The sequence below is a fragment of the Grammomys surdaster genome, unplaced genomic scaffold (genome assembly GCF_004785775.1).
Source record: "Grammomys surdaster isolate TR1022 unplaced genomic scaffold, NIH_TR_1.0 149, whole genome shotgun sequence".
NCBI classification, from domain to species: domain Eukaryota; kingdom Metazoa; phylum Chordata; class Mammalia; order Rodentia; family Muridae; genus Grammomys; species Grammomys surdaster.
Window position 1 is genome coordinate 12780737 of NW_021604607.1, and position 14387 is coordinate 12795123.

The window sequence follows — 14387 nt, forward strand, 5'->3', positions numbered from 1 at the left end:
CGGTTTGGTTCAGTCTTTGATGAAGACAGTAAGGACAGCATCCCCAGGATCCTTGGCAATCAGAGAGATGCCTGCCTGCAGGAGGCTCGGTGTAGTTTCCAGGACGCCCCATAGAGGGCGGGCCTGCTAAACCGAAGCTCGGGTGCTTGTTCTTCGGAAGGCATCCGGGCGCGCTCCCGAGCTCACGTGACCAGGTCTCGGGGTCGCGCCCAAGCGCCATGGCGGCGGCCCGGCCAGACCCGGGTTCTGACCCCGCTGGCGGTTCCCGGTTCTTCTGCACAGCGGGCCGCGGCCTGGAGCCATTCCTGATGCGGGAGGTGCGCGCGCGGCTGGAGGCCACGCAGGTGAGTCGGACTCACCGTGCTCGGGGGACCACGTCCCCACCGGGTCCCCTTCTGCCGCCAGCTTGGGACTCAGGTCCTGGAAGGACTTGTGAGCACTCGGCGCCCAATCCTTGCGTGCAGTGGCCCAACCCGGGTCCTTCGATGACTGCTGAGAGCGACCGGCTGCTCTGGTGGTCTCGTTCTTTATCCAGTATGGTCACTGCACATCTGTCACAGCCAAAGTTTTAAACAGAGGGGTGCGGAAGCCAGTTTTGTCCCGGATTCCTATAAAAGAAACTATGAAATGGCAATCGCCATTAGTTAGAGTCCTTCCTTTATACCTTAAATGCAAGTATACCTTCCAGTCTTACTTGTTTGAGTCTTGTTACTTGACAAGGTTCGGTTCTACATTGTAGGATGGCTATGAGACATACCCAGTAAACCCAAACCACACGTAGTAAGCAGTAGCTAGAACAAGAACTCACTCCTGCCCGCCTCGTAGTTACCGGTGCGTTTCAATGAGTGACTAGTAAACGTAGGTCAAATGTACTAGAATATGCTAACTGGGTTCTTGAGAACATAGGGAAAGGATGTCATAGGGTAGGTCGGTACTTTTGTGTGTTATATGTACTTGGAAAGGGAAAGCTTGCTAAAATCAGACTAACTGCTCACCTCTGGGAGCAGTGTTCGAAGCCCACAAAAGGACTCTATGCCATGGTGGGCATCCAAATGGAGATGGAGGTGCAGGTGCAGTGGGGAGAGTTGCCAAGAATAGCATCAATCACATTAGACTTCTGAATTTAATCTAAAATTGTCTCTAAATAATAATCTCTGCATTCATCTAGGATTCAAGGTTTGTTGGGTGTTTTGTTTGGTTTTGAATTGTGTGTGTGCTCATATGAATGCAGGGTACTGTGAAAGCCTGAACCATCCCCCTGGAGCTGGAGTTACAGGTGACTGTGAGTTGTCCTGCATGGGTGCTGGGATGCAAACATGGATCCTCTACAAGAATAATACCTGGTCTTAACCAGGTGGATCCAATGATGTATTCAAGTCATGCAATTATAAAATGAGTGATATGCAGATTCTGAAATCCAGCATAACTATATAATGTCCAACCCAGCCACATGTGGCCATATGTATGTTGCAGGGCATTTGTTCACACTATGAACCCCAAGATTGTATTATTTACTGGGGAAAAAAACTGTTCCTAGTTGTGGTGTGACTCAGTCCTTGGCATATATCTCTAATCCCTCTGGCTGGAATACAGACACACCCTTAGTACACACCTTTAATCCCCAAAAAACAAAGATAAAGTGCTAACTTTATCTTTTTTATATATAGAAGGAAGCAGCCATGTTTGAAAGTGACATTTAACTAAATGGCAGACAAGGTGATGAATCAGAGAAAGATTTCACAAAATAAGGATATGCCCAATTCTCAAGAGAAGAGAGAGGAAAGGGAAGCTACTTGAGCAGGGGCAGAGAGAGAAGAAGAGGAGAGGGAGGAGAAGGAGGAAGAGGAGGAGCAGGAGGAGCAGGAGGAGCAGGAGGAGCAGAGGAGACAGTTTTACTTGGACTGTTACAAAGAAACAGGTTGCAGAGAGAGAGAGAAAAAGCTATACACAGGTGAAGAGAGAGGGAGCCAGAGAATGAGAAGGAACCAGAAGATTAGGACACATTACCAAAGTTAGTGTGAGGCCAACCAGAGCAATTCAGGAGATGCTGAGAGAGAAACCAGATTGAATCAGTCAATTTGGAGAGGAGTTTGAGGCAGAACAGCTGAGTTGAACCAGCCAGAGTTCAGAACTAGAAAGGGTGAGCTTATTCAGCAGTAAGTCTCAGAGGCTAACAACATTCTAGGCCTAGAATAGATTATACAAAGGCTAGAAGCTTTCAGGACTAGGTCTAGGTTAGCAGACAGAGGCATTAAGCCTCCAAGACAATTATATCTGGTAAATAAAAATTGCTTTTACATAGTGAGGCCCAGGAATTTGTTTTGTTAACTTGTCAAGCTTAGTGTGGAAATGACAAGGTGTCATCCAGTCTGGTTATTTAAGATTGTTAGAAAAAGTATTTTGTCTGTCTCCTTGAGAGACAAAATCATTTGAGGAAAACTTTCAACAGCAAATGAAGGTCTGCTTGTACCAGTAAGTGACCTTTTGCTGGGCTGTCAGGCAATGTGCTCTCCCTCTGGCCTGAGTAGGAATAAGTAAGTTCTGGGTAAGCAGGGTCATCTATAGTTTACCAAGACTTGTAGAATCATAAAAAGCGTCACATACAAGGCATTTGAAAAAGCCATGGCTGAAATAGCATTTTAAATGATGTGTGCTTTTGCAGCAAGCAGCTGTGGTTGCCACGTACCTTCCTCAAGACCTCCATGGAGTGTTAGGTATCAGGGCAGCCCAGCTGCACAACTGACTGCCTGCCCTTGATAAAAGCAGCCAGAGCACCAGAGAAGGGTCTAAAGCACTTGGAGTCAAATTTCTCCAGCCCCCAACACCTTAGCTTATTTAAAAGAAAAACAAACATTAAGGGGGTTATTTGTAGAAAATGATCTGCAATCATTGTTATCAGTGTTTAACAATACTGCAACAATAAGCGTACCTTCTGCCCCAGGGTGGCTTCCTCTGATCTGTCTCATCTTAATATCTGAGGATATTAATATCTAAGATGCCTCCCTCTACACAAATGCATGGCTGCTCAAGTCTATATACAACGTAGTGCTTATAACTTGCTCACGTGAACACTGCAGATGTCGGAGGGCAGTAATGCTATGTCAGCTGTTAAGCAAATTGTTTAGGAAATAATACCAAAGAAAGAGTCTGTGCACATTTAGTATTTACTTCCTAAATATATTCTGTCTGAGATATTGAATCCACCAAGGGGGTAAATGGAGAGGACCCAATGCAGTATGGAACCTACCCTGTAGCACTGAGCGAAGGCTATGCTATAAAGCCACAGTAAAAACCATAACATGCTAACACAACTTGATTTCATATAAAGTGTTCAGTTTTCAAAGCCTCACTTTTCTTTGGCTGATACTTTCATGACATCACTCAACTAAAAATAGCTTAGAGTGCATAGCAAACAATTGGTGCTCCATAGATGCTCTCCTACAAAATGAGTTGTATAAGGATACTTAAAAATCATTCTTGTGGCTCTGGAGAGATGGCTCAGAGGTTAAGAGTGCTGGCTGCTCTTCCAGAAGTCAATTCCCAGACCAATGACCATCTGTAATGAGATCTGGTGCACTCTTCTGGTATGCAGGCATGCATGCAGACAGAACAGTGTATACATAATAATAACTAAATAAATCTTTTTTAAAAGATCATTCTTGTGGTGAGAATAGTCTCTTAGAAATTTAGGTTTGCTGGAAGAAAATTAATATTCAAAACATCTGGATTTATAAAACAGATTAATTCAAAAGTGACTGTTTACTTTTAGAAGGTAATCACTCAATTTTAATCAGTGTCTTTATGACTTTAGTGAATGTTAAGACTCACCAGGGAAGCTTGTTGAAGGTGCATATTCTTGGGTGTTAGCCCCAAAAGGCTTTTCCTTCTGTAGGCTGCTGATGAGCCCAGGTGTTTGCATTTGAACAGGAAAACACCCCCTTCCCAGGGACTGTCACTCAGGTAAATCCTCCAAAATGCTTGCAGCAGAAAGCCTCCTGTGTATTCCTTTTGCTGTTTTTCATGGACACAAAAACAAACAGAATAATTTGGTGAATTCTCCGTGCTCATCAACCAGCTGCCTTAGAGATCAGTATACAGAGAGTTCTGTTCTATTCATCTCTCCTGCCACACGTCCAGCCCATGGGGTTTGTGTATCTCTAAATTATGATGTTCATAGCAGGCCGTATAGTGTAATGTAAAGTAGATGATGAAGGTTTTAAAAATGTCACCTTATCATTTACACAGCTAAAAAAATCATTCCTTATCAACAAATACCTAATTAGTATTCAAAGTTGAATTTGTTTATAATACCACTTTTGTTTTTAAGTTTGTATAATTTAATAGGGATTTAAATGCCATCCACACATTGTGATTGGTTGATAGACTTTTTCATCAAATGTATAAATTTACCTGTGTTTCTCTTGGAATTTTCATGTTAAAGTGACTGGATTATTTGCCCTTAAGCTAAAGCAATCTGTAAAGTGAAAGCTGTGTGCCTCATCATAGGCTTCTGTCACACTTCCTGTCGGCTTGATTAGTCACTCATGTGTGATTTCTATACTTTTTGTCTTTGCTGTTGTATTTACATTCCTTAAAATATATTAAGCTATTCTCAGCTCAACAGGACCAGTTAGCTCAACAGGACCCTCCATGGCTGTGCTATCCAATAGGATCACTAATAGCCCTATCAGTGGCTATTTAAAGTTAAATAAGAATCCACTTTTTCAGACATCTCGTTAACACTTCAGGTACTCATAAACTACACATCCTGTACTAGATACAAAGTTATCCTCGTCTAGACTCCCTGCCTATGATGGTTTGGATGAGGTTGATCCCTCCTAGGCTCATCTATTTAAATGTTTCATTCCCAGTTGTTGGTCTGTTAAGGAAGAATTAAGAGGTGTGGCCTTGTAAAGAAGGTGTGTCTCTGGGGATGGACGTTAAGGTTTCAAAAAGCCCATGCTAGGCCCAGCCTGTTTCTCTCTGTCTTCTCTCTCTCTCTCTCTCTCTCTCTCTCTCTCTCTCTCTCTCTCTCTCTCTCTCTCTCTGTGTGTGTATGTGTATGTGTGTGTGTGTCTTTGTGTCTGTGTCTCAGTGTACAAGAGAGGAAGAAATAGCGTGTTCTTGTCTCTGTCTCTCCCTTTTCTCTCTGGCTCCATCTTGAGGATACGATTTTAAGTTTTCAGCTATTACTCCAGCACTATGCCTGCCTGCCTGCCTGCCTTTCCACCATAATCCCCACTGTGATGATCATGGACTTGCTCTCTGCAACTGTAAGCAACCCCCAATTAAGTGCTTTCTTTTAAAAGCTGCCTTGGTCATGGTGTCTCTCTGCAGTGATAGAAAAGCAACTAAGATGCTAACATTTCAATGACCTGACCTGATAAGTTCCTCTATGTCTTGATCCTTTTGTATTACTATAAGTGAATGCTGCAGATTGAATACTGTATAAAGAAAAGAAATATACTTTTTACAGTCCTGGAGATTCAGGAGGTCAAGAGTAAGGGACCATCTCTATGAGAACTTCTTGCTACCTTCTAACATGACAGACAGCTTCCAGGGAGAGAAAGTAAAAGATCACGCAGGGGCACACTAGGCCCAGGTTCATGTTTGTAAGAAGTCCATTTCCTCAGGAGCATCAATCCACTGTGAGGCTCTGCCTTAGAAAGCTCCTGTCTCCGTACTGCATAGAGCATTATATTTCCAGCACAGAAACAGTGGGGGGTTTGGAACCCCAGGACTCCATCCTCTGTATTTCCTGCAAACTGGGTCCCTGTAATTTAGTCAGATTGAATCTTGCTTCCCATGTTCCAGTGATGGGATAGATGTCTTTAAAGATATATTTATTAAAATATTTAATACACACATTTAGATTACTCTCAGTGCAATATGACAATATGTAATGTCTTAAACACTAATTGGTAAGGATCATAGTAGCAATAGTTGTCTTTAAAATAAAACTGAATGTAGTGGAGGTGATGTTATACTAGCTAAGCAGAGGCTTCTGACTCATTGATCTTTACAAATCCACACAGCAGAGACTGTTAACCTGAACCTTTAGGAGGCCAAATAGTTTTTTGTTTTTTAATAGTATCACGACAGTGGGGAATAGTTAGAGCTAAGGGGGTTATTCTGTAGCTATTTCTGTGGAATGGAATGATTGTATAAGCCTTTTCAAGATTCTTTGATTTTTTTTTCTTTCAATTTAATGCCATTTTGAAAATTAAATGTTTTTAAATTCTGTTTTACAAAATGAACCAAAACTCTGTTAACACCACAGATGACAGTACTTTAAAAACCCGTTCAAGTCTAAGTAGTGTCAGTAGAGTGAGAAGTTCGCTGCCTCCCAGTGATACTGTGCTTTACCTAAATTTAACATCTACGAATCTTTAGGCTAAACTTGAGTCCATAAATTTAAAAGGAAAGACAAAAATGCTAACTAACCACTTATGCTAGCAAGAAAGGCCTCTCGCCTCATCTGCATAAGTGTTAGACAATAGACCAATTGGTTCAGACACTTCATTTTCATTTGATTCAAAATGGGAGATACAACTTGTAAATAGCCTTTCAAATAACAAATATTGAGATGAAAATGCTACATTACTCCACAATATTTGACCCGACCTGCAGGTCCTAGTTATTCATGGGGGCGAGGAGGACTACAACCTGAAAAAGAACGGGCAAGAGAGAGAGAAAGGACTCAAGGAAGCAATTGCTTGTCAAGAGCCATCTATTTGAACGCAAAGCGCCTTTTTATAGTATATTTTACAAGAGGAGGGGGTAAGAGGGGCCAGGTGGTGGAAAAGTACAGAATCTTCTTGGCCTGTGCCTTGAAACATTTCATGGTCTGTATGGTACACTGCCTTGAATTATGGTCTCCCTGCTTTCCTCAGAAGATACGGTACACTGCTTTGAATCTATCTGCAGCTGCCAAGCAGGATCTTGCGGTTGCCAAGCTGCAGGGGACATTGTGCAGGTGGGGAAAGGTAGGGGGTGAGGGTAAGGGCGAAGGTCCTGGCTTCTGGCAAATATTATAATTGATTATGATCAATTAGAAGCAATAAACCAAAGCCTAAGAGCTCCTCATGGGTAAAGGTGCTTGCTACCAAGCATGACAGTCTTGAGGTCAGTGGAAGGAGAGAGCTGACTCCACAAGTTGTCCTCTGACCACCACATATATACTGTGACATACATGCCCACACATACACATTCGAACAAACAAATAAAGAAGTAGTGGTAGCTGCTCTTCCAGAGGGTCTGAGTTAGGGTCCCAGCGTCCACATCATATAGTTGATAATTGCCTGTAATTTCAACTCCGGGAGACTTCAACACCTATGATCTCTTATGTCACCCAAACACATATGTGCTTATCTACACACATACACATAATTATAGATAATAAAGACACATCTTACCCCAAAAGCAATGGCAAAAGCTGGAGGAAAAGGGAAATATTAGCTTTAGCAGTTGATGAGTTCTTTTTTTGTTTGATTTGTTTGCTTATTTTGGTGTTTTGTCTGAATGTATGTTTGTGGGAGGTGCCAGATCCCACAGCAGTTGTTAGCTGCCATGTGGGTGCTGGGAATTGAACCCCAGTCCTCTGGATGAGCAGCCGGCGCTCTTGACTGCTGAGCCAATGCTTCACCTGAGTTGATGAGTTCTTAAATTCTGAAAGTCATTCACTCTCCTCCTTCAAGATGATGTTAATATTCACAAAGAGAAAGATGATTGTATTCATATATGTGATTGTGTGATTCTCACAGTGACTAAATCAGTAAACGACTTCTGATAGAGTGCTTCTCGCGTGGAAAAGTCTAGTGGACCTCACGTACATTCTAAGACGGTAGCGCTGCTTTGAGTTTTGATTCTGGATTTGATGTTTTAATTAATCAACATACTGCATGAGTCAGGATTTCAGTTATGTCCCTTGATATCTTGTCATGCTCTTCTCAAACCTTTCTTTTAAAAAGAAGATAGTTTAAGAAAATCTTATTGTATAAACTGCTTTCCTTAATATTCAAACAAGTAAAAGAAGCAAAAATCGTTGAACAGTTAGGAAGTATAAATGTCTAGATCCCCAGCTACTTAAGTAAAATCCCTGGTCTAGATTTTTATGTTTGTTTTCTTGTTTTTACTACTTTAATCGCTTTTAAAATGTGTATCAGTGTTTTGCTATATTTAACTGTAGCATGTTTATGCAGTACCCTTAGAGGCCAAAGAGGGCATCAGATCCCCAGGAACTGGAGTTATAGATCTTAGCCATTTGCATGCTAGGAACCGCCTCCTTTGCAAAAACACCAAGTGCTCTTAACCACTGAGCCACCTCTTTTGTCTCTTACTTCAGTCTTAAAACCATTCATCTTCAGTAAAGTAGGTCTGTTTCTTCAGGATCTTAGAAAGGATTTTAGATTAAGTTGTGCAAAGACCTTTATATATATAAGATTTATTTTATGTGTACTGATGCATGTGTATCTGTACACCATGTGTGGGTCATGTGCTTGCAAAAGTCAGAAAAAAGCATTGGATCCCTGAAACTGGAGTTACAAGTGGCTCTGCATCCCTGTGTGGGTGCGGGGAGTCAGACTAGCTCTTCTAAAAGAGCAACCAGTGCTGGTAACTGCTGAGCCATCGCTCTGGCCCCTGAATGATAACATCTTAAGCATGTGGTTTCTTAGTTCATTCTGCATGCCATGACAGAATAGCCAGGACTAGGAAAGAGACAAGATTTATTTGACTCAACATTATGGTAGCAGAAAGTTGAAATGGCGTGGATAGTGACTGAAATGGCCACACCCATCTGTACAGTGAGATGGAGAAGCTCAGAGAGCCTGTCTGAAGGAGAGGGGTGGGACCCAAGCTTCTCTTATAGCAATCTGCTTTCCTGGGAAGTAGCTACTGTCATGAGACTAGGCGGTAACCATGTGACCAGCACTGGTTTCAAGGTTGTTATAACCCAATCACTACTTACTAGGCCAAATCCAAGAGCTCTCCAAGCTTTCAGTGTTGCCACAACGACCAGCCTCCCTTACTTGACCCTTAGGGTACATACTCAGCCTATAGCACAAGGTACCCCACATTCCTTGGTGTCTTAGTTCCAGATAATTTAGGATCGTGTCAGTCAGCCAAGACCAGCGTGAACAAAAAAGAACTCCAGGACAATGGATATCCTTCCTGAACGTAACCAGAGCTAGGAAGTTTAGGGTCCCTTTGACACAACCTGCAGTTTCCCACAGCACATCCAGTTCCCTGTGGATCAGTGAGTTTCCCATCCTTCCTCCCCATGTACCACATGTTCATCCCAAAGACTCACTCCTGTCTGTTTTCCTGTGCCGTGGCCGCGTGCCCCAGCGTTTCTACCTCAGTAATCTATTCCCCCTCCAGCACCACATTCTGCACCAGCCTTCTACGCCCCTTCAAGGTAATTTTTCTGTCAGCTAAATCATCGCTGTCATAGTTCTCATCAAAATTCTTTAATGGCTGTCCATTACCATCTGTGGTGGTCAGGATTTCACGGCCATATATCAGACTGGTCTAAGCTATGCCATCCGTCCCCCTGACATTATCAATCAGCATAATTCAGCCAGCACTGCCAGGATCTGACAGTTCACTGCGGCCAGGTTTTTGTTGCTTCTGCACCTGCTCCTGTTTGTTGGAATCCAATGCTTCCTGGCTCTTACAGGATTCTTCCCCCAACATTTAAAAAGGGTGGCTTCCATATTCATTGCTAAAATACTGTGTAGCTAATCGGTGTATCTGATAAGCTACATCTGATAAACTTTTCCATTCTTTTGGGTTTAATACGGGATTGTCTTATGAGTTTTATATCTTAGTTTACATGTCTGTTGCATTGCAGTCAGCATTTGCTGTAGTTCAGTATTTTTCCGAGTAGACAATGGAAATATTTAAGAAACATCTGCCTTGGTCTAGACACCTAGCTTGTGCTTTGTAGAATACCTTTCTTTTGCCTGCTTTTAAGCAGTGGTTGAGTTTTGGCAGTATAATTATTAAATATTTGTCTCTATGTTTTCCAGTCACATGGATGTGTACTTCACAAGAAGTAGCATAATAGTCTGACTACATGACCTCAATCAAATTACTTAGCTTGCCCTGTATGTCAGTTTCTGATGTAAAAAATGGGATGATGAACTCTACCTTAGTAGTGTTTTTAAGTGTTTAAAGGAAAAGCACGTGTTGGCAGTGCCTGCTGCAGAGCAGATGCTCCACACATGATCAAAGGGGGAAAAGTGGTCCTTATTTTGACCTGCAGCCATAGTAACATATGTTTTTCTGTGTCTAGGTTGAATATATTTCAGGAAAAGTGTTTTTCACTACTTGTTCAGATTTGCCCTCGATGAAGAAGTTAAAGTCAGCGGAAAGACTGTTTTTGTTGATTAAGAAGCAGCTTCCCATTGCAGTCTCTTCTGTGCACAAAGGTACAGTGGGTCCCTGTTGCTTTCACCCACCTGCTGTGTGACACCAAGGTTACCCACTCAGCAGCATGTGCCTCCATGTCACACTTGTGGGAACACTGTGCTGTGTCAGTTACAGGCGGCTCAGTACCGGGTATGGTCCCATAGCTGTAGCAGGCTCCGTCACTTCTCTGTGGAACCTGCCGCCTGCCCTCTGGCTTTTATTGTTCATGTGTTTTCTTTCTAGGGATAAACATGCTTTGTTGTATTTATTTGATTTTTCGAAGCATGTAATAACCAGAATATGCATCACAAGTTGATAAAAACTGTCATCTTATACATTTTAACTGAGTGATACAGTTGGAAAATTACTTCATAGTAAAATTTTCTTCTCCTAGAACCTTAAGTGTTTTCAACAAACTTATGACCATGTATAAAGGGAGCTTAGGAGATTTCTTAACTACTCCCTAAGTTTAAAATTATATTGTATAAATAATTTAAGATCCTGATTAGAGAGATTTTTAAAGGACAGACCCTGCAGGATTTAACACTTCACTCTGATTGCTCTGTGCATAAGACATCAAAGAATTACATAAATCCATAAGATGCGATTTCAAGAAAAAATTGCAAATGAGAGAAGTCAAGACTTGAAGAGAAAACATAGAGAACTCCTGAAGCCTTGTGGGTAGTGAAGTTTCTCCCCTGTTATCCATATACTGTCATCTTGAGGAAAATAGAGTGATAATTTTCAGATCATCTTGGTAGTTTTTGTTAGCTTTTGTTTATAAGAAAAGATTAAAGTTCGCTGGGCAAGCTGGCAGCCCTTAACTTAAATTGGCTTGCGTATCTGAAATTTAATTTCATGGAAACTCATCTTAAGATTTATGTGAAATTTTTTGTGGTCTTAGATGAAACCCTATCTTGAAAAAACCAAAAACTAAAAACCCTTACAGTCTAGCTAAGTGTATTATCACTTAATAAATGGCTTCACAAACCTAATACATGGGATTTCTATAAATTTGATAAAAGTTCGAGCTCTGAATGTAAAAAAGTAAAATTTATTCTGCTTTATATTCTTAGGGTAGACTATATAAATTCCAAATAAAAGTGAAATTTTGTTCATGTAGCAATTCTTGTTTGTATAGCAATTCAGCAAAATATTTTAAAGAAATAAAGGTCATTAAACCTGGGATTGCCGAATGTAATAGACAGTTGTCTCTAAAACTTGAAGATGGGTAAACTGAGGTTTTGTTTATTTAGGAAGAATACTTAATGAGGTGCAAAGATTTATAAATGATGATCCAGGAAGTTGGTTGGAGGCCATTTCACTTTGGAAAAAACTTCTCGAACATGATACAAAACAAGTAAAAGTTTCTCAAAGAAATGCTAACCCACTAAAACGGAAAGCAGGAGAAAATGAAATTATGATTGCTAAGAAATTAAAAGTAGAGGCGATACAAGTGGTTGCCGAGAGTCATGGGGAAAGCCAGCCAGACAAACTACTGCAAAGCTCACCAGAGCAAGGGGAAGCTGTCACTAGAACGGACGATCTTCAAGAACAGAGACTCGATAGTGCCACAGACAAGGCAGCTGATGCTCAGAACCAGGAGGACTTGACCTTCAGGGTTTCCTGTCGATGCAGTGGAAATATCAGAAAGGTCGTCACCGGACAGGTATGTATGCTCATCTCCCAAGTGGGATCCTGCTGTCCAAACGCGCACCTCTTACAAATCAGGTAACATGACCCAGACAGGTGATGGGGTCTAACTGCATAGGATTGTATGTCTTTAAAAGTGCAAGTCCCTGTTCAACTTAGCTCCAGAGGCTCCAGAGGAGAAGTATGCTATTCCATATGACGTCTTTCCATTGCTTTCTGCATAAAGGCTTCCCTGGGCTCATAGGTGTCCTTTGCATTTGTGAGTCCCGATGCTGTGGTCTTAGTATGTTGGGGATTCTTCTTCATTACATCTGTATTGCCTGTTGAGGGCCACCCTGCTTGTGTGACTTTTTAGGCTTGTCACTGAGACCTAGACCACAAATACACGAATGCACACGAAGTCTGATTGTCTAGGAAAGGGTGGACACCTGTTTTCATCCCATGACCTCATTAGTTGGCCTCTACAAAGTTCAGTAGTACAAAATTGGCCTGGATTTTTAGCCAAACTTAGAATCACACAAAGGTTGAGTCTAATGAAGCTGATCTGGTCATGCAAACATACGATGGACATGCTTAACCTTTCAGTGTGTGTTCATTCCTTTATTAGAAGGATCACATCCTGGTCTTATGTCACACATCTAGGATTGCCAGAGTAGAGATCCCAAGGGGTTTGAAAGATGGAGAAAGTAAAATTCAGCCCTGTTGCCTTGCATAGGCAATCTTTGGAGGCATATTTTAATATCACTAAACTGCTGTCAGGTGCTATGACTTGGTTTTCCCCAGGCTGCTAGCTTTTGTCTATTTTAAAGTTTTTGTCTTTCTTATATTCTTACCTTTTTTATTCCTTGCCACTTTGCAGGAGGCAGGAAGAGTGATTGGACTTGCTCTCATGAGGCAGTTTGGATGGAAAGCTGATTTGAGGAATCCAAATTTAGAGGTAATGAGTATCTATCACAATTTCTACACAACAGCACCATCTCCTTTCCAGACTGCTCATGGCAACCTCACTTATAAAACGCATGTCTGCGTGGGTCCAGCAGCCTCTTTCTTTGCGACAACCAAATAGTGCAGAAAATGCCTTCCCCTGACTGGACTCCCTCGGCCACAGCCAAAGAAAAAACCCATACTGATATCACAGAGACACTACCTGTGAGCTTCACGTGTGTAACATATCTCTTTCAGGAGATGTTACTAGTGGCTTTGTTGGGCTTGTGGGATTATCTTTATCTTTTATTGGGAACAAATACATATAGAGGGTAACAAAAAAAAAAAACTTCCCTGTACTTTGAAAAACATTTCTGAATTGATTTGGCAGGCAGGCAGGTATTTTGATAATTTCTGTATAAATTTACTCCATGTGATACAACTTTATATGAGGACAGACTTAACCAAGTCAGTCAGAACCCTCTGTGAGGTGTTGGGTTTTTTTTGTCCCCCTCCCCATTTGATGTTCTGTAAAATGTAGTACCTGCTATAAATCCCATGACATGCCCAAAATATTTAGTCCCAGATCATTTGACATTGTGTTGTCTCTCCTCTTCATTGTGTCTCTTTGTTTTCTCCTTCTCTCCTTTAGCTCCAGTGTCCTGTCAAAATCATCCCCCAAATATCATCAGTTTAACTACTACCCACCATCTCATACAACTAATAATAGCTGTAATAAGTTAAAGTAATCATGTAAGAGCAAAATATAATAAGACGTGTGACTCAAACTGATGAAGAATCAAATCTTAAGTTTGATCCTCTAAAATTGATAGGAATTCAGTTTTATAAGGAGAGATGCAGTCCCTGATATTTGGTATGTGAAAATGAGATCAATGTATATTAAAATTTGAACAGAACTTTATTAAATAATTTTGCTAAAATGCATAATCAATACAATTGGAAGGTTCAGCTGTGATGTGTGACTATTTCATGCAAATCTTGATGAACATTACCCGTATTAGAAAGACTCTCATGAAAGTTCGTGTACTGAACCTGACCTTGGGCACTGGGATGTGGCTCATTGGTAGAGCATTTACCCAGCATGTGTGAGGCTCTGGGTTCAGTATTTAGACTGTAGCAGCAAGAAGGGGGAAAGACACTTTATGTGAAAGTCCCACTTGGTCCACTATGTTTGAATAGTCTGTCTCATCAGACTATCAAAATAATAAAAATTCTCATTTTTAGCTTGATGCGGTCTACTAATGATGACACGTTAAATTTTACCCAGGACTTAACAGAAGGAAGGATTGAGGCTAGAGTTTGGTTTGGTTTGGTTTGGTTTGGTTTGGTTTGGTTTGGTTTGGTTTGGTTTGGTTTGGTTTGGTTTGGTTTGGTTT

At 41.3% G+C, this 14387-nt stretch overlaps 1 protein-coding gene across 1 annotated transcript in view; it reads left to right on the top strand.

The window, feature by feature from the left end:
• The first annotated feature begins 218 nt into the window (after positions 1 to 218).
• Thumpd2 (THUMP domain containing 2) overlaps positions 219 to 14387 on the top strand; it is a 38688-nt gene continuing 24519 nt past the window's right edge. The window contains exons 1-4 of the mRNA XM_028765115.1: positions 219 to 344; positions 10298 to 10433; positions 11670 to 12082; positions 12926 to 13003. Coding sequence (XP_028620948.1) covers positions 219 to 344; positions 10298 to 10433; positions 11670 to 12082; positions 12926 to 13003 — 753 coding nt within the window. The remainder of the gene's footprint in view (positions 345 to 10297; positions 10434 to 11669; positions 12083 to 12925; positions 13004 to 14387) is intronic.